At 39.0% G+C, this 18,893-nt stretch overlaps 1 protein-coding gene across 3 annotated transcripts in view; it reads right to left on the reverse strand.

The window, feature by feature from the left end:
• Positions 1-18,893, reverse strand: part of LOC306875126 (protein mono-ADP-ribosyltransferase PARP4-like) — a 43,990-nt gene that overhangs the window by 2,429 nt on the left and 22,668 nt on the right. The window contains exons 31-39 of one of the 3 annotated variants that reach the window (XM_079425539.1): positions 17,906-18,071; positions 17,102-17,422; positions 11,635-11,952; positions 7,936-8,166; positions 6,578-6,955; positions 884-1,114; positions 674-777; positions 483-585; positions 22-154 (exon numbers count right to left, since the gene is read on the reverse strand). In XM_079425539.1, the coding sequence (XP_079281665.1) occupies positions 22-154; positions 483-585; positions 674-777; positions 884-1,114; positions 6,578-6,955; positions 7,936-8,166; positions 11,635-11,952; positions 17,102-17,422; positions 17,906-18,071 (1,985 nt within the window). Of the gene's footprint in view, positions 1-21; positions 155-482; positions 586-673; positions 778-883; positions 1,115-6,577; positions 6,956-7,935; positions 8,167-11,634; positions 11,953-17,101; positions 18,072-18,893 lie in introns of all 3 variants that reach the window. The other 2 variants (XM_079425537.1, XM_079425538.1) reach the window with 2 other exon arrangements.

The following is an 18,893-nucleotide window of genomic DNA, read 5'->3' on the forward strand; positions in this document are numbered from 1 at the left end:
CATGAGGACGTGTGCTGGTACCTGGGCTCCTGGGACTCTTTTAGTCGGAGGAGAGACTCGAGCAGCCGTCCCTCTTCCAGCTTCTTCACCCGGATCAGCTGCAGCACCAGCAGAGTCGCCACCAGCCGCAGAATTTCAGCATGAGCCTTCACACCTGAAACACAAAACATGCAACTGATTAACTGATTCTGACTGTGTCTGAAAAATAAAGATTATTTGAAACCATATTCAGATTTAGCCTGATGCATATTGCACTTTAAACTGAAAAGCACTTCCTCGGTCTATCAAGCTCTACAATGATTGGCTGGTGTTACACAGTAAAGACAGGTTTTTCCCAGTCTGTCTGGAAACAGTTGTGTTCACAAGGTACATATGGCACCTAAATGATACATATGAACAACTGTCTAAATGAGCAGTTCTTGCTGAGAATAAGATGCAAAATGGACAAGACCAGCAACAGACATTTAAAAAAATCTTCTTACCAAAGGAACGGATGCCTTTCTCCTTAAGGAAGACATTTGCAAAAAAGTCAACGTCCAGGTTAAGGAAGCTGCTCAGCCCGTCAGTGCACTCCCAGTATCCATCCTATATCCAAACACAACGCATATGTTCATATTCCCCCACACATTTACATACTGAATAAAATCTAGTGAATTAAATCATGTGTAAACACCTCATGTTGAAGTTCAAACAGCTCATTCCAGGCCATTGTGTTTGGTCTGCTTATTAGTTTTCCTGGAAGCGACAGACCTATGTGTCCTCTGCCCATAGGAAAGCCTTTGGTTCCAGCATAATAAGAAATTATATATAAGTTTTACAAATGTTTTTTAATCTATTTGAACATTGATCAGATATAGAAACTCAGCAACGTGAGTCAACTTACCAGGTGCAGAAAAAACAGGGTGTTTTTGTTGTTGCTTAGATGCTCCAAAGCTAAAATCTGAGAAAGCAGAGAACTGTTCAGGCTCAGCTGCCTTTTGCAGGACACCAGTAGTGCCACCAAATGCAACGGCTTTTGACATGCCAACAGCAAACTCAGGAAGTGTAGGTCGACCAAAGAGAACAGAAGGAGCAGGAAGAGGGGGAGCCGGGGAGGAAGCAGCACTGTGTGTAGCTTCATCAGAGAAAGGATAGAAAGAGGAGAAAAATCAGACAACAGAAAGCTGCTTTTACTGCATCTCAACACTGATCACAGATGAAACCTCATCAATGTAAAGCCCTATCCGGATGGGATTAGTTTTACATGGAGAGGTGGGGTAAAAGTAATTATTACCAGAGCTTCTCAGTGATTTCAGTCCCGTCTGAATGCACCATCTCAATAATCATTATGAACAATGTCAGTAAAGATTACGGTGACTTTTACCTTCTGAAAAAAGGTCTGGAGAAATTACCTCAGGTAATGCTAATCCCGTCCGAATAGACCAGCTGTAAATATGTACGTAAATATTGCGCCATTTTCTGTTTAAAAGTAGTTCCCTTTTGATACTGAACTCGTACTGCGTCGCTAGACGCTAAGGGGAAAAACTACTTTTTCTCTGAGGACTGAAGACCTTTTCAATCACGCAGTGTGACTGCACGGCCATTGGTTTGTGCAGTGAATAAAAAACAAACCAATGGTGCTGCACGAGCCTATGGCGGTAAAGCCCGCCAGAGCCCACCAGAATGGTTATATAAGCAGGCAATAGGAAATCAGATCAATTCTCCTTCAGCGACAACTATCTACCCTTCGCTGATCTCGAAGACCCTCTCCCCTCTGCGATAGATGGGAGTCCATATCCTGAATTACCTCGACAAATGGCTTTTCTAGCGCAGTCGGAGTCTGAGCTAATAGCCCACAGGTCCCTCCTCCTCAGTCACTTGGAGTGCCTGGGACTCAGGATCAATTTCGCCAAGAGCTCTTTGTCTCCCAGCCAGCGAACTTCGCTCCAGGGGACAGTTTTCGACTCATCGTCCACATTTCTAAGCATGCCTGCTTGCTGGTGTTCACATAAATCCACAAGTCGTTCTTTTAGGTTAGGCTATTTCATTCAAGTCAATATAAGCAATTATGCTATGATTAGCATTATTTTACGTTACTGAGCATAGCAAATAAATTGGTTGCAAAACGGCATCCACTCACGTTTAACATTTAGTCAGCTTGTAATGATAAAAATAAATAAAATAAAATAATTTAGGCACATTACTATATGCAATAGCCTATATGAGCCCATGATCACTAAATTTTATACAGGTTTAACAATTTTATAAATGGTGATCAGCAACAAAATATTGATAATGTGGAAGTTATTGTCTTTTGCCTTGGTGTGACTTCTCACTTTTTGCAGACAATGCAAAGGCAGAGTACATTAACTTAAAAATAGTGGTACGAATCAAGTCTGAGCTCACAATTTTTTAATGTAGATCATTTTCATTACTAAAACATCTAATTGCCAAATTTCCAGTGTCCTACCTATAATTAATTTGGCTGGACAAGTAAAAAATTTTAAACTCATTTTTCTCAGTTTCACACTCCAGCGAGTTAAAGTCTTTTGCCTTTGTAGGGCAGAATAGATCTCCCCGAGAAGGTCCTAAATACCATCTCACAGGCTACAGCCCGGTCTACAAGACGCCTCTATGCCCTTAAATGGTCGGTTTTCTCCACCTGGTGTGTGAGCCGTGGTGAGGAACCTATAACATGTGACATATTGGTGATATTGTTCTATTTATAAGAGTTGTTGGACAAGGGTGCTCCCCTTCCACGCTCAAGGTCTACGTGGCAGCTAAGTTAGCATATCACACTCCTATAGCCAGACAATCAGTGGGCTGAACAACCTAGTTGTCTGTTTTTTGAGGGGATACAGGAGGCTCCATCCGTCTCGACACCCCACAGTCCCTATACGGGATCTGCCCACAGTCCTGAGAGCCCTCAAAGGCTCCCCCTTTGAGCCATTACAGTCTGCGAGTTTAAAAACACTGACGCTCCAAACAGCTCTGCTGGCGTTAGCATCGGTTAAGCGAGTAGATGACTTGCAGGCTCTCTCGATAAGCCCTACCTGTCTTAAGTTTGGGCCTAACGACTCCAAGGTCGCCCTAAACCAAGGCATGGTTATGTCCCTAAAGTGCTCTACACTCCGTTTAGAGCCCAGATTATTATTCTCTCTGCACTTCCTACTTCTGAGGAGGACCAGGAGTTGGACCAGGTTCAACTTTCTCACCAACCACATTCGCCAGGTTCTATAAATTGGATGTTCCGGCCTTGCAGGCCCAGGTTTTATCTGCTTAAAGTGGCACATGCCTGTCTAAGGCAGTCTAAATCTCAGACGCTGCCTGTTTCTTCAGGAACGCTCTTGGCCCTATTACTAGTGCTGAGGCTGTTTTTATTAGTGATGGTGAAATTAAGCTTCATGAAGCTTTAAGCTTTTCAGCCAAGTGGTTCACAAAAGGGTTCATTTCTGGAGGCTTAATTTGCTCACAATACAACCTGGTGACCAAAGAGTGTAAAGCAAGCAGATATATTACAGACAGAGGTGGATAGTCCAGGGGTCAGAAAGTAAAAGTCCTGCCATATGTTTATTCCACCCATGAACTCAGCAGCTGATTTCACCAGAGGAGGAACCAAGTCATTCCTTTCAAGTCACAAGCAAGTCTCAAGTCAAATCCCAAGAACTCAAAGAGTTAAAGATAATGAGATAATTAAGAGACTAATTAAATGATGATTGTACATTAGTGATGAACACCTGCTGTTATTGAGAATCACAGAGGATCAAATAAAATGATGCTACTACCATCATGGAGATCAGTGTTTGGTTTAGGACGATTTCCAGCCCAAAAGCACACAAAAACCCACCCAAAAACCGCCCAAAATTTTAACTGTCAAAATAATGTGATATAATATAAATCAAGGTTGATAAGAGCCATTTTTAACTCCTTATAACGAAATAACGATGACAAAATAATATAAAATATAATGCTAGATAAATTTCCCATGGATCAAATACGTTAAAGAGAACTACCAATTAAAATATGCAAGCAGACACGGTCAAAACGACAATCAAGAAATTAACCCATACCCTCGAAAACACATGCATCATTTTCAATGTCAACAGTCAGAATTTAAATGCAAAAAAGTGCCCAATATAAGTGATCAGAATAAGCAACGTAATTATAGGTATTCACAGTCGTTCATGCACACACCATGACAGTCAAAACTGTGTCATTCTGTATGATAATCCCACAATAATAAAATTTAACCACAATAATAATGCTCTTACTTTCGCGTCGTTCTATAATTAGTCTTTCGTGAAGTTCATATTGAACATAATACAGAAATTTGCACAGTCAAAACTAACAAGTCCAGCAGCTTTAAATGATATGCCAATCTGGACCGTTTAAAAGATAAAAGACAGGATCGTATAGATATAAATAGATTTTGATTAAATAAGTGAACTGTGCTGATTTCGGAGTTGCAGTGATATAGCCTTCATGTCATCTCCCTCAACAGGTGTAATTCACGTTTTGAGAGTTAAAACACTCTCCACTCTTTACCATTGAACTTATATATAGGCATTATGCTCACTTACAGCTATACATTCAGAATCAGATCGGTTATCACGCTAAAAACCCGTTGCTCATGAATCATCACATCTGTCTGCTTGATCCCTAGTGATTGGCTAAAAGTGCTGCCACGACGTCAACATCAGCACCAGTCGTCTTTGCAGTGTGCGTGAGTGTTTAGTAACGTTGTGATGACTGAATGGATGCATGCAGTAGGCTATATATGCACACTTGGGCTTGTTTGGTAACCAATTAGCCTATACAATTTATATGTTTTGAAAACCGCCAAACTGACCAAAAACCAGCCCAAATTTTGTCCACCCGCCCAAGCCACTATTTACCCGCACAATAAAATTCAAAACCGCCCAATAGGGTGGGAACCCACCAACCCACCCAATCTGGCAACACTGACTGCAGAGAGAAGTATACGGGACTATGCAGCTCATTTGCATACACTCCAAATCAGCTCACGTTTTTAGACACAACCCAAAAATGACATTTTCCAGCTGTTATAATAAATGATCTGTGGGGTATTTTTGCCTGAAACTTCACAGACACATTCTGGGGACACCCAAGACCAATATTACATCTTGTAAAAAGGGGCATAATAGGTGCCCTTTAAGGACTACCATGGACAGCTGACTCCTAAAGTTTCTGATGTTCTTCATATTCTGTGTGGTGGTCAGTTCACAGCTGTGATAGAAATTAACCTTTTCCAATAAGTTTAAATTGATTTTTACCTTTTATGGGCATTTTTCCCTTTATAAAGCCATATTTCTAAAAGTGTACATCACCTTTGGAGTCAAATTCTTAAATTTAATCAGTCAATTATAATAATAATAATACAATTAGGTTGTTACTAAAATGAATTCCATATCAGTAAAATTAATCTTTGCAGAAGTTGCATCTGAAGTGGCATTTAGATGTATTTACACACGTTAATGCAGCTAAGAGGGACATGAGCTTTAACCTGCAGTTACAAATGCATAAATAACATTTTGATATTTTAAACAGGAAATGTTGAATACTGATATTTAAAAAGATACTTTAAATGTGAAATTAAAACTGCCAGTAGGTGGCGGCAAGTCACTGTTAATAAGTGAGTCACTGCAACTGAACCGAATCATTTAAGCGGCTGATTAATTCGGGAATGAAACACTATCATGTTGTTCAAAGACACAACACAGCACTGTAGCTGTGTTTGGAATTTTTTTGGTTGGGGAAATAGAGCAAAAACAGCCAATATGGTGTCTAAAATGTAAGTCTCTTCATATTAACATTGTTTATTGAACTGTAATATAAAATCAATATCCCATTTGTAACCGTGCTGATTTGTTAAGAAAAAACGGCACTCTTTGAGTGATGATTAACTATATGAACTGATATAAATATATACATTTTCTGCCCCCTTATCTTGAATTCTGTGATCATTGCTAATGCATATTAATAGACTGAATCATGCAGTGAAAGAACACACTCTAATACTCATGGGCTCTAGTCTAAACAGATTACATCACGTAGTGTATGCGTGCACTCTGTAGGTGTGTTTTGTTTGGTTTTTGCAATATACTCGGTAATGTCATGATGCACTAATGTGTATTTGGGCTAAACCTGCGCAGATTTGGCGGGTGTTCATTTTGGCGCTGTACCCAGGGGAAAACCCCCCAAAAGTGAGCCATACTGAACTGTACCGTGCCGTACCATGCAGTGGAAAAGTGCCATTTCAAACCCTGTATATATATATATATATATCTCTATATATATCACAAGAACGATTTACTAATTAAATTATTACATATTGACTGGATATAAACAGTTAGGTCTAGTCGAACGAGGATATCAGGAAGCAAAGTACACATGACGACATGCAGGTGACGGTGGAGCACAATTCAAGTTACCCCTCCCACTTCTGGTAGTTTTACAGAGAATTCTTATCCCGTGTGAATTGGCCATTAATATTACAGACGACCTGAGGTAAAAATTACATTACTCCATCTACCCTTCTAAAACTAATGCCGTCTGAATAGAGCTTAAGTCAATTTACCAGCTTCAGAAGTCAGAGCGGTTATTCTCTCTAGTCGTAATTGTTGTTGTTGTAGTTGTTGTTGTTGTAGTTGTTGTTGTAGTTGTTGTTGTTGTTGTAGTTGTTGTTGGGGTTGCAGAGATGCTCCTAAGAGTCCAGTGGCTAAGGAACCAAAACCCAAAGGCTCATTCGTACTTCGGAGGAAACCACCAAAGCCACCAGATACAGGGACAGAGGGTGGTGCAGACACCGCAGGTTGATCAAAGACAATGGGGGCAGCAGCCCCGCTCCTCCCAAAAACAGATGCACCCACACTGCCAAAAAGAGTTGGAGGAGGAGCAGGCCTGGGAGTCACGGACATTAATTGCTGAGATGCCAGACGAGGAGGATGAGGAAGATCTGCACAGACAGGAGGAGCTGGGGCGTAAAGCTTGGTGGCAAACATACGGTTCCAGCGTAATAACAAATGAGACATATGTTTTACAAATGTTTTTAAACCATCTGAACATTGATCAGATATAGAAGCTCATCAATAGGGCTTTTCACACTATGCTTAACCCCGGGTTATCTACGTTCTAAACACCGCATTTAACCCCGGGTAAAGACGCGTTTCACACCTGTAATTTGAAAGCGGTGTTAGCAGCGCATTTTACCCGGGGTTATGAAACCCTGCTCCGGAGGCATTTGCGGTGTTAAACCCGTATTGCGGTGCTAAGTTTGTTCAGTGTGAAACGGAGCGGTGTTTGCTTTTTGCTGCTGGATGCTTGGCAACAGACAGCCAATCAGAAATTGAGCGGCGAGGCGTACGTCACGAAACGCGCGTGTTGTAAACAGCAGCAGGTCAGTAGTGAAAAAAAATGAAAAGTAACGTAAAGTAAGAACTTCAAAAGTAAGAAATGTCAAATGACGGAAAGCGTGTGAACTGGAGTGACGAGGAGACTGAATTATTTTTACAACTATGGTCAGAAAAAAATATTCAAGACAAATTGGACAAGTTTTCTTTCTCTTGGACATTTATCTTTGTTTTCTTGCCTTTTTGCGTCTCAGTAGGCTTACAAGGGTTAAACATCTACGCGGCGACATAATTTTTTAATAACTAGCAAGATGCAGAAATGCCGTGTAAACAGGTTGCCTGCTGTTCGTCCAATCAGCGACAGTGACACCGCAGATATGCAAATAAGAAGGTTAACCCAGGGTTTAGGAATGTACAGTGTGTGAAACGTCTGTTAATGAATACCCAGGATTAACAGTTAAACCCAGGTATATTATGAGCAGTGTGAAACGTGATTACGATAATTACGATTCCGTTTATCCGGGGTTTAGGTTTACCCAGGGTTAACAATTTCAAGTGTGAAAAGCCCTAACGTGAGTCAACTTACCAGGTGCTGAAAACACAGGGTGTTTTTGTTGTTGCTTAGATGCTCCAAAGCTAAAATCTGAGAAAGCAGAGAACTGTTCAGGCTCAGCTGCCTTTTGCAGGACACCAGTAGTGCCAACAAATGCAATGGCTTTTGACATGCCAACAGCAAACTCAGGAAGTGTAGGTCGACCAAAGAGAACAGAAGGAGCAGGAAGAGGGGGAGCCGGGGAGGAAGCAGCACTGTGTGTAGCTTCATCAGAGAAAGGATAGAAAGAGGAGAAAAATCAGACAACAGAAAGCTGCTTTTACTGCATCTCAACACTGATCACAGATGAAACCTCATCAATGTAAAGCCCTATCCGGATGGGATTAGTTTTACATGGAGAGGTGGGGTAAAAGTAATTATTACCAGAGCTTCTCAGTGATTTCAGTCCCGTCTGATATGGAATAGGTAAGTGCCTATTACCATTGAAGTACCTATTTTTACCTATTTAACCCGACCTGTTTGAATGTGTGTGTGTGTGTATATATATATATATATAACACACACACACACACACACACACACACACATATATACAGGGATTGAAATGAACTTTTTCAGCCAATCTGGCTACTAAATTTATAAGTTACCGGCCATTCATAACTTCTACTAGACAAAAAAAAAAAACAACAAAACTGAAATAAACCAATATCTTGAGGCTGTCTACACTGGCCGTGACAAAGCTACTACTGCAAATCATTTTGTGTCAGTACTAGAGGTGTGCAATATTAACAAAAAAAAATCTCAATATTTTCTGAGATTTTATCAATAAACATAATTAGACAATATTTTGCTGAGTGTGTTATTGTGCTGATATCTTAGCTTGTGGACAGCTGACTCCTAAAGTTTCTGATATCCTTCATATTTTGTTTGGTGGTCAGTTCACAGCTGTGATAGAAATTAACCTTTTCCACTAAGTTTAAATTGATTCTTACCTTATATGGGCATTTTTACCTTTATAAAGTCTTTTTTTTTTCTAAAAGTGTGCATCATCTTTTGAGTCAAATTCTTACATTTAATCAGTCAATTCAATTATAATAATAATACATTTAGGCTGTTACTAAACAAATGAATTCAGTATCAATTACATTCATCTTTGAAGAGGTTGAATATGTTCATGCAGCTTAGAGGGACATGAGCCTTAACCTAATGCATAAATCATGATATTTTAAACATGAAATGTTGAATACTGATATTTGAAATTATTTTAAAAATGAAAAAATCCTTTAAATGTGAAATTAAAACCACCAGTCACTGTTAATAAGTGAGTAATAATAATAATAATAATTCATTACATTTATATAGCGCTTTTCTGCTTCTCTAAGCACTCAAAGCGCTCTACATTGTGAGGGGTGGTGTCTCCTCGTCCACCAACAGTGTGCAGCATCCACCTGGATGATGCGACGGCAGCCATAGTGCGCCAGAACGCCCACCACACACCAGCTTACTGGTGGAGAGGAGACAGAGTGATGAAGCCAATCAGTGTAAGGGGATGATTAGGAGGCCATGATGGTCAGAGGCCAATGGGCAAATTTGGCCAGGATGCCGAGGTCACACCTCTACTCTTTTCGAAAGACATCCTGGGATTTTTAATGACCACAGAGAGTCAGGACCTCGGTTTAACGTCTCATCTGAAAGACGGATGAGAGTAATTGCAATTGAACTGAATCATTTAAACGGTTGATTCATTCAGGAACGAAACACCGTCATGTTGTTTAGAGACACAAAACAGTGCTGCGACTGTTTGGAAATATTTTTATCGAAATAGCACAAAAACAGTCAATATGGTGTCTTAACATAAGTATCTTGATATTAACAAGAGTTAAATAAACAGTATCACATTTGCAGCCATGCTGATTTTTTAAGAAAAAGAAAACAGCACTCTTCGTGTGACATTGATTAACTATATGAATTGATATAAATGTATACATTTTCTGCCCCCTTATCTTGAAGTCTGTGATCATTCTTAATGCATGTTAATAGACTGAATCATGCAGTGAAAGAACACACACTAAATGTGGCCGTGCATTAGGTTGGTGGAACCAGACTTCACGTCGCGTATGCGTGCCTCAGTAGGTGTGTTTTGTTTGGTTTTAGCAATATACTCGATAATGTCATGATGTCTCACAAGTTCAGTATTTGCACTAAACCTGCGCAGATTTGGCTTGCATGAACTTCAGTGTTGCCAGACATTCGATAATTATCGTATTTGCATGACACTTTTGAACTCTATACAATATATGATCAATAATGAAAAAGAAAATCCCGTAATGTACGATAATTAAACAAATAAAAAGTTGTTGGTAGATAAATAGCTGTATTTTGTACGTTTGACTATGATAGTTTTCTTCCAAATACGATCATTTTGATTTTCTGGTACGATACTTGGACATTTCCAATCTGGCAACACTGATGAACTTCCCCAAGAAATTAATGAGTGAACATAAATTATGAAAAGTAACCCGGCAAATTGGCTAGCATTACCTGCCACAGCTGATTTTTACCTGCATTTGGCGGGTGTTTATTTCAAACCCTGTATATTTTTTATATATATATATATATATATATATATATATATATATATATATATATATATATATATATATATATATATATATATATATATATATATATATATATATATATATATATATATATATATATATTAGGGCTGCCAATCGATTAAAATATATAATTGTGATTAATCGCATGATTGTCATGAGCATATTTTTATTTGTTCTAAATGTACCTTAAATTAATACTTTTTTAGGTTTTTAATACTCTAATCAACATGGGCATGTACATATATGGATGCTTTATGCAAATGTATGTTTATTATTATTGAAACCATATCAAAGAACTTGTTCATGTCTATTAGACACATGAAAAAAAGAAAAAACTGGTTCCCGTTACTTCTCTTTCTTTGCACTGTGCAATTTACTGACACAAACCTGTTTACATTTTTGCAGGACAGGGCAGCTCACTTCTTCTGAACTTCTGATTTGTTTGCCTCTCTGTGCCACACTGTATTTTGATGCAGCTAAATACAGTGCATCAAAATACAAGGGGGCAGTTGTGGCCTAACGGATAGAGAGTTGGACTTATAACCTGAATGTCGTGCCAGACCTTCAGGTTACAAGTCCAACTCTATCCATTAGGCCAAGATTGCCCCTGTTCAAACTGTTTTCACTGATATATATTTGACTTTTTCTGTTGTCAGACAACGGAATGAATGTGAAATAGTGACTGAAATGCAACCCATTAAGACTACATAACCAGCTCTCCCTTCCAAGATATTAATCTACACAAAAATGCACAAAAAAGTCGCTAAAGGGGTCTGCAAAGTTGCTAAGTTGGCAACACTGTGCATCTCCATTTCTCCAACTACGGGCCAGGCTACGGGTCAAACAGCGTTGATTGTCCTGCGTTAATTGTGCGTTAATAAAATTAACGAACGAGGATATCAGGAAGCAAAGTACATGACGCACATGACGACAAGCAGGTGACAACGGAGCGCAATTCAAGTTACCCCTCCCACTTCTGGTAGTTTTACAGAGAATTCTTATCCCGTGTGAATTGGCCATTAATATTACAGACGACCTGAGGTAAAAATTACATTACTCCATCTACCCTTCTAAAACTAATCCCGTCTGAATAGAGCTTAAGTCAACTTACCAGCTTCAGAAGTCAGAGTGGCTATTCTCTGTAGTCGTAATTGTTGTTGCGGTTGCAGAGATGCTCCTAAGAGTCCAGTGGCTGAGGAACCAAAACCCAAAGGCTCATTCGTACTTCGGAGGAAACCACCAAAGCCACCAGATACAGGGACAGAGGGTGGTGCAGACATCGCAGGTTGATCAAAGACAATGGGGGCAGCAGCCCCGCTCCTCCCAAAAGCAGATGCACCCACACTGCCAAAAAGAGTTGGAGGAGGAGCAGGCCTGGGAGTCACGGACATGAATTGCTGAGATGCCAGACGAGGAGGATGAGGAAGATCTGCACAGACAGGAGGAGTTGGGGCGTAAAGCTTGGTGGCAAACATACGGTTCCAGCGTAATAACAAATGAGACATATGTTTTACAAATGTTTTTAAACCATCTGAACATTGATCAGATATTGAAGCTCATCAATGAGAACAGTGTTAATTTTTTACAGGTATTTTGATTTAGTCTTAGTCTTTAACTTGAGACAAAAATGCTTAATAGTCTTAGTCACATTTTAGTCATTTGAGTCTTTCATAGATTTAGTCTAGTTTTAGTCGACGAAAAGTCATTGCATTTTTGTCAAACTGCAGTTACCAACATTTATTTTGGTAGCCTTTTAATATGTAGTATCAAACAAAAATAGTCTTTAATTCTCTCTATACTAATCAAATAAGCTTATGAGAAATTTGAATCAAGGATTGAATTTGGGAAAAACTGAGATTAATTTTCAGTTTTTGGTAGAGAGACAAATTAAAAGAATTGTTCAGATACAGTAGGTTTACTTAACAAGTATACATTTATTTAACATCTTTTGTTGGTTAACATTAATGACACAGATAGGTATTTAATTAGGAATGCTGTCCCTTTAAGACGGATGCATGTAATACAGAGATGGAAACTCGAGTCTGTGACTTAAGCCCGGCTCACACTGTGCGATTTTGGCCACGATTTGGTCGTCTGAGACAAATTTTGAACATCCTAAAAGATTCCTATAATCCTAGGCTAAAATCGGTTGTCTAGATCGCTGGTTTGACATGTTCACCGACAGCCGATTAATGGCCGTTGCGATCAATTTTTTCCATCAACACTTCTACAGCATTTATTAATCTTCGTTAGATTAATAGTATGGTATTTTCTTGGTCAGTATTTTCTTAGCGATATGCTATTCACACTAAGTGCAAATAACTATAGATTATATTTACACTATGTTAAAATAGCAGGATTTTCTGCTATTTATACTAATTCCAAATAGTGGCAATTATCTGCACCTTAGAATTGTAGAACATTATAAAACAGTATGCAATAATAACATTGAGTGTATATTATAATTTGAATTCAAATGATTAAATGGGACAATATAAGCCAAAAAAAAGGTTTGATAAAGGGCGGAATCGAACCCGGGACGATCGGATCAAAAATGACTTCGGCACGGGTTTTACTATCTCCGCCACTGGACTTGTTAAAGAACAGTCGTCTTTTTATAATAACATTACATTGATGGGCGGAGTTAGTGTAAATAACTTCTGCCGACAATTGCAGCCGATTTGCACTTAGTATAATAGACACTCCATTTTTAAACAGTTCAGCTGTTCTTTTTAATAGTCAACTTATTTTCAAGTCATCGTCATGAAAGCCCTGTAAACACTGTCACAGACACGAAGATACATCTTTCATTTCATCAAGTTGAATGCTTACTGACACGGTCATCACATTTTCAGGCCATTTCAAGTTTTATTTTGACGTGACATAGCAGTGATATATCTAAGTGGGTGAGTTGTTTACTTAATATTTAGTCAATATTTCCTTCATTCAGGCTGAGAGCTCTCATGAAAACAAGAGGCGGGATTTATTGCATGAACCAATCACATTCAATCATAACCGATTATATCCAATCATATCGCGATGGAGGCATTTCTGCGCAAAAGGACGGCATGAGTTTGTGTTTTCGAGTAAAGTGCGCAACTACGTCACTTTTACAAGCATGGATTAGATTACTGCGTTGCATATAGACCAGTTTTTTTTCTTTTTCCGCGATTATCATTGTAAATGAATACACTGACAAATAAAGTAAATTGTTCAAACTTAAACTTGAGATTTATACTCGGGCACAATAGATTTATAATGGGGCACGTGCCCCAGTAAAAGGGGTCTAGCGACGCAACCAAGAAAATTATGTTTAATTGCTGTTCAAGCGCCACCTGCTGGCAGAGTGTGAATCTGCATTAATTCAGCCTGTACAGATGTTTTATGTAGAATAGTTTAAAAAAATTAAAGGCAGACCATTTTGTTTTTGCTTCAAATTTCGAAATTATACAAATTATAATGCTATAATTATACAAAAAACTGCTCATGCTGTATGTATCTCTTTGTTGGGATTTGTGTTTAAAATACAGTGGTTGCCTCTAATTTTAAATTGAAAAAGAGTACAGACAAAGCCTTAGTTTGCTTATATGAGATTTATTTCATTTGTGTAATTAATTTGATTAATTGGGGTTTGTTTTAAAATTTGGTTTTGTTGTTTGACATATTTCAATTTTGAAATGTGCAGCATTTTATCTGACAATTAATAAATGGACACCTTTTCATTTCTAATTTGTCTTAAATTTTGTAGTATTCAGTATTTCAAAACCAGGGGCGGACTTACCCGTTAGGCGACTGCCTTGGGCCCCCAAAAGCCAAGGGCCCCCTAAAATGCTTTTCATATACGAGATGCGCATTAAGCGCGGACATGAGAACAGTTGCTGTTTATGGTGTTAATTACCACGACAACGTCTGCGTGTCCAAGTTGAACGTGCTTGTGTATCCTGCTTGTAGCAAATGAAAATATTATGCATCTGAAGCGGACTGCCGCACGAGCGGGTGGTCTCTCTTTCCCAGCGCGCACACACACCTCTCTCTGCGTCTGTTCAGCGAGCGGCTGAAAGGAGCTGTGCTTTCAGTTAAAACACAGATGTGTTGCTTCTCTAATTTTACATGCAAGTATAGCCGAAATCACAGTATAGCTATTGTCTTTATCTTACGGTGCCCGGGAGGGGCCGTCTTCGGTTCACCTCGTTTTGTCGAGGTAACGACATCGTGGCCTCAAGATGTTATGTTAGGGAACGACATTTTTCTCCTGGTAACAAGTTTAATGTGTAAACAAACCTACGTGACCATAGCAACCCGGGATTATCAGGGATTCATTAATATTTTATTTTGAATGAAGAAATTATTATATTAATTATTATAGAAATTCACGTTCCCACGACTTAATATGTTGTGGCCACGACAAAACTAAGTGAACTGAAGATGGCCCCTCCCAGCACAGTATTATCTTATGTGTAGCCTATTTGATTTTATCAGATGACGGCAAGATTATAAATCAAGATTTTTGCGCAGATTAACATCTTGGAAGGGAGAACTGGTTATGTAGTCTTAATGGGTCGCTTTCAAATCACTATTTCATATTCATCCCGTTGTCTGACAACAGAAAAATATACCAATGAAAAGAGTTTTATTGAGAATTTAGCTGCATCAAATATTGGCAATCTAATAATAAATGTACATTTTGCATGTTCAGAAGAAGTGAGCTGCCCTGTCCTGAGAAAATGTAAACAGGTTTGTGTAAGTAAATTGCTCAGTGCAAAGAAAGAGAAGTAATAAGGACCTGGTATTTCTATGTTCTTTTTTTCATATGTCTATTAGTCAAGTCAAGTCAAGTCACCTTTATTTATATACGTAGTGCTTTTAACAATACAGATTGTGTCAAAGCGCTTAAAAGTATCAAATTGGAGGATAGAGTGTCAGTAATGTATAATAATAAGATTAAACACTCAATTTTCAGTTAAAGGCAATTCATTATTGAGTTCAGTGATGTCATTGTCTAGCTCAGTTTAGTTTAAATAGTATCTGTGAAATCAAATTGATGATAATCGCTAGAAATTAAGTGTCCCCAACTGAGCAAGCCAGAGGCGACAGAACATAGACATGAACAAGTTCTGAAAAACATCTATGACCTATGAAAAAATGCCTACTCTTCATGCTTTATGTATATTAACTATGGTTTCACTAATAATGCACATATATTGCATAAAGCATCCATATTTGTCCATGCCCATGTTGATTAGAGTATTACAAGTATTAATTTAAGGTACATTTAGAACAGATAAAAATTTTCATTTTCATTTTACCTGATAAAGTATCCTTTATGGGCTGAGTGCTGCTTTGTTTGCAGCTGTTACAAGGGAAACCTCTATATTTCTGACGTTCCAAAAGCACCTCCTACTGGCAGAGAATGAATGTGCATTTTCAATAATCCAGTCTGCAGTTTTTGTTCAGACCAATGTGAAAATGTAAATGAAAGAATCCCATTATAACATGTACATGAAAAATGTAGAGACATTGGACACCACTGTGCAGCAGCAAGCATCACGACAAAAAAAGAAACCTCAAGGTCGATCTAGGTAAATGTGTGCAAATGTATTCCCATTCCTATATTTGTCTGGGGCCCCCAATTCTCCAAATCCACCCCTGTTTAAAACTGATTTAGCCTCAATAACTAGCTGAAAGAACTGTTGCTAATAAATAGAACAAAGACTTGAGACTTGACTTGGACTCCGCTTTAAAGACTTGGGACTTGACTTAGACTTGACCTCAAAGACTTGAGACTTGACTTGGACCTCAGAGACTTGTGAACATGTCTCTCTGACACATTCAGTTTTCACCCACCTGTTTACGTTCACTTAAGCCATAACCGACTGTATTTACATGAGATACTCTACACACTATAGACATGTGGACTGCTGTGTGTGTGTATTTGAGCGCTGAGAACTGAACGCGCGTTGTATGAGAACTTAATCGACAACGAATTGTGACTCCCGGGAAAACGGGATGTCTGGTCACTCTATCCCTAACCCATCAGGTGGTGAGGCCATTGTTTCAGATCGTTAGTTTGCATTTTGGTAGCCTATCCGTCCACTGTGGCTGCCATACTGAGACTAAATATGCGAATGCCCCTCATCTGACTGTAGTCCAATGACAGGGATGCACATTTTGAAAGACAAGACAGTTAACTTAGCCTATAGGATGTATTTTGAATGTCCGGTAGTCCTCAAATAACATTCTAGTCCCGCCTCGTCTTGTTAACGAAGACGCAGCATAAATTGTCATTTTTTTATTTTGTCGTTTTTATTATCAGATATTAGTTTTAGCTCGTCTACGTCTCGTCTTAGTCAGAGAAAAAAGGTTCGTTAACGAATATTTTTCGTCGTAGTCTTCGTTGACGAAATTAACACTGCGGAGCGCAAATCGAGTTACCCCTCCCACTTCTGGTAGTTTTACAGAGAATTCTTATCCCGTGTGAATTGGCCATTAATATTACAGACGACCTGAGGTAAAAATTACATTACTCCATCTACCCTTCTAAAACTAATGCCGTCTGAATAGAGCTTAAGTCAACTTACCAGCTTCAGAAGTCACAGCGGGTAAATTCTGTTGTAGTTGTTGTTGTTGTAGTTGTTGTTGGGGTTGCAGAGATGCTCCTAAGAGTCCAGTGACTGAGGAACCAAAACCCAAAGGCTCATTCGTACTTCGGAGGAAACCACCAAAGCCACCAGATACAGGGACAGAGGGTGGTGCAGACACCGCAGGTTGATCAAAGACAATGGGGGCAGCAGCCCCGCTCCTCCCAAAACCAGATGCACCCACACTGCCAAAAAGAGTTGGAGGAGGAGCAGGCCTGGGAGTCACGGACATGAATTGCTGAGATGCCAAATGAGGAGGATCTGCACAGAAAGGAGGAGTTGAGGCGTAAAGCTTGGAGGCGAACACTGTGGCAGAGGAAAGCTGGGCGGCAGAAGGACTGCGACGCATAGAGAGAGATTCCATTAAATCGTGACGAAGATCACGAATGAGATGAGGACGAAGAGCATCCACTGAGGAACCTACAGGAGTCATGCCTGGCTGGGAATCAAGGCTGCAATCTAAGGTGTGAGATTCCTCTGCCTCATAGTTACAGGAAAGGTCAAGGAGATCATGCACTGAGGTATCAATCTGGGAGGCACCTGGAGGGGGAAGGCTTTCTCTCATGAAGGCACAAAAAGGAGGAGGAGGAGGAGGAGAAAGTCTGTTAGCTGACTTCTCCTGTAGACAAAAGGGTTTAAGACTAGAAGCTTCCATTAATGAATTTAGCTGAAGGGGAAACATTCCACCCTTTACATTTGCAACCAGTTTAGTTTTAATATAGCAACAGTCAGCATTGTTGATACCTTCAAAACGTGAAGGACACCAGGGGCTACTGGAGCTAGATAGAGAAGGGCGAGCTGCAGATGGTTCTCCTATAAAATCATTAATAAATCCATAGCCATCATCAAAATCGGCTGCTTCACGAGCAGAACACAAGAGTTCTTCAGGTGCGGAGCCCTCCGACTCCATCTGAATAAAAATACAGAACAAAAAACTAAATCAGTGTTGTGAATACCGAAGACATGGTTCCTACACATTTTCCATTTCAAAATTCCATACTTTTCCAGACTCAAATTTCCAAACCTCTCAGTAGATTTTCAGCCCATTTTTAACATAAATGTGACCCTGGACCACAAAACCAATCATAAGGGTAAATTTTTCTAAATAATCCTTCCATTGATGTATGGTTTTTAGGATCGGACAATATTTGTCTGAGATACAACTATTTGAAAATCTGGAATCTGAGGGAGCAAAAAAATCTAAATATTGAGAAAATCTCCTTTAAAGTTGTTCAAATGAAGTTCTTAGCAATGCATATTACTAATAAAAATGAAGTTTTGATATATTTACGGTAGGAACTTTACTAAATATCTTCATGGAACATGATCTTAATATCCTAATGATTTTTGGCATAAAAGACAAATCTATATTTTTGACCAATACAATGTATTTTTGGCTATTGCTACAAATATACCCCAATGACTTAAAGGGATACTCCACCCCAAAATGCTAATTTTGTCATTAATCAAAAAAACAAATAGCAAAGTGCATACGCTATTCTCTGTCATCAGTAATGCATGTATACGCTGTTTCCGTTCAAATCAAAGCATAAATAAACATACAATACGTATCCATGCGTTACTGATGACAGAAAATAGCGTACACACTTTGCGCCCATCGGATTCTCTCCAAAATGGCGCTACAGAGAGGAGACGAATTGTTGAATAAATGTTGTTATTTTTATTTTCTTTGCGTACAAAAAGTATTCTCATCGCTTCATTAAATTCAGAT

This window comes from Barbus barbus (assembly GCF_936440315.1).
Source record: "Barbus barbus genome assembly, chromosome: 9".
In the NCBI taxonomy this organism is placed as follows: Eukaryota; Metazoa; Chordata; class Actinopteri; order Cypriniformes; family Cyprinidae; genus Barbus; species Barbus barbus.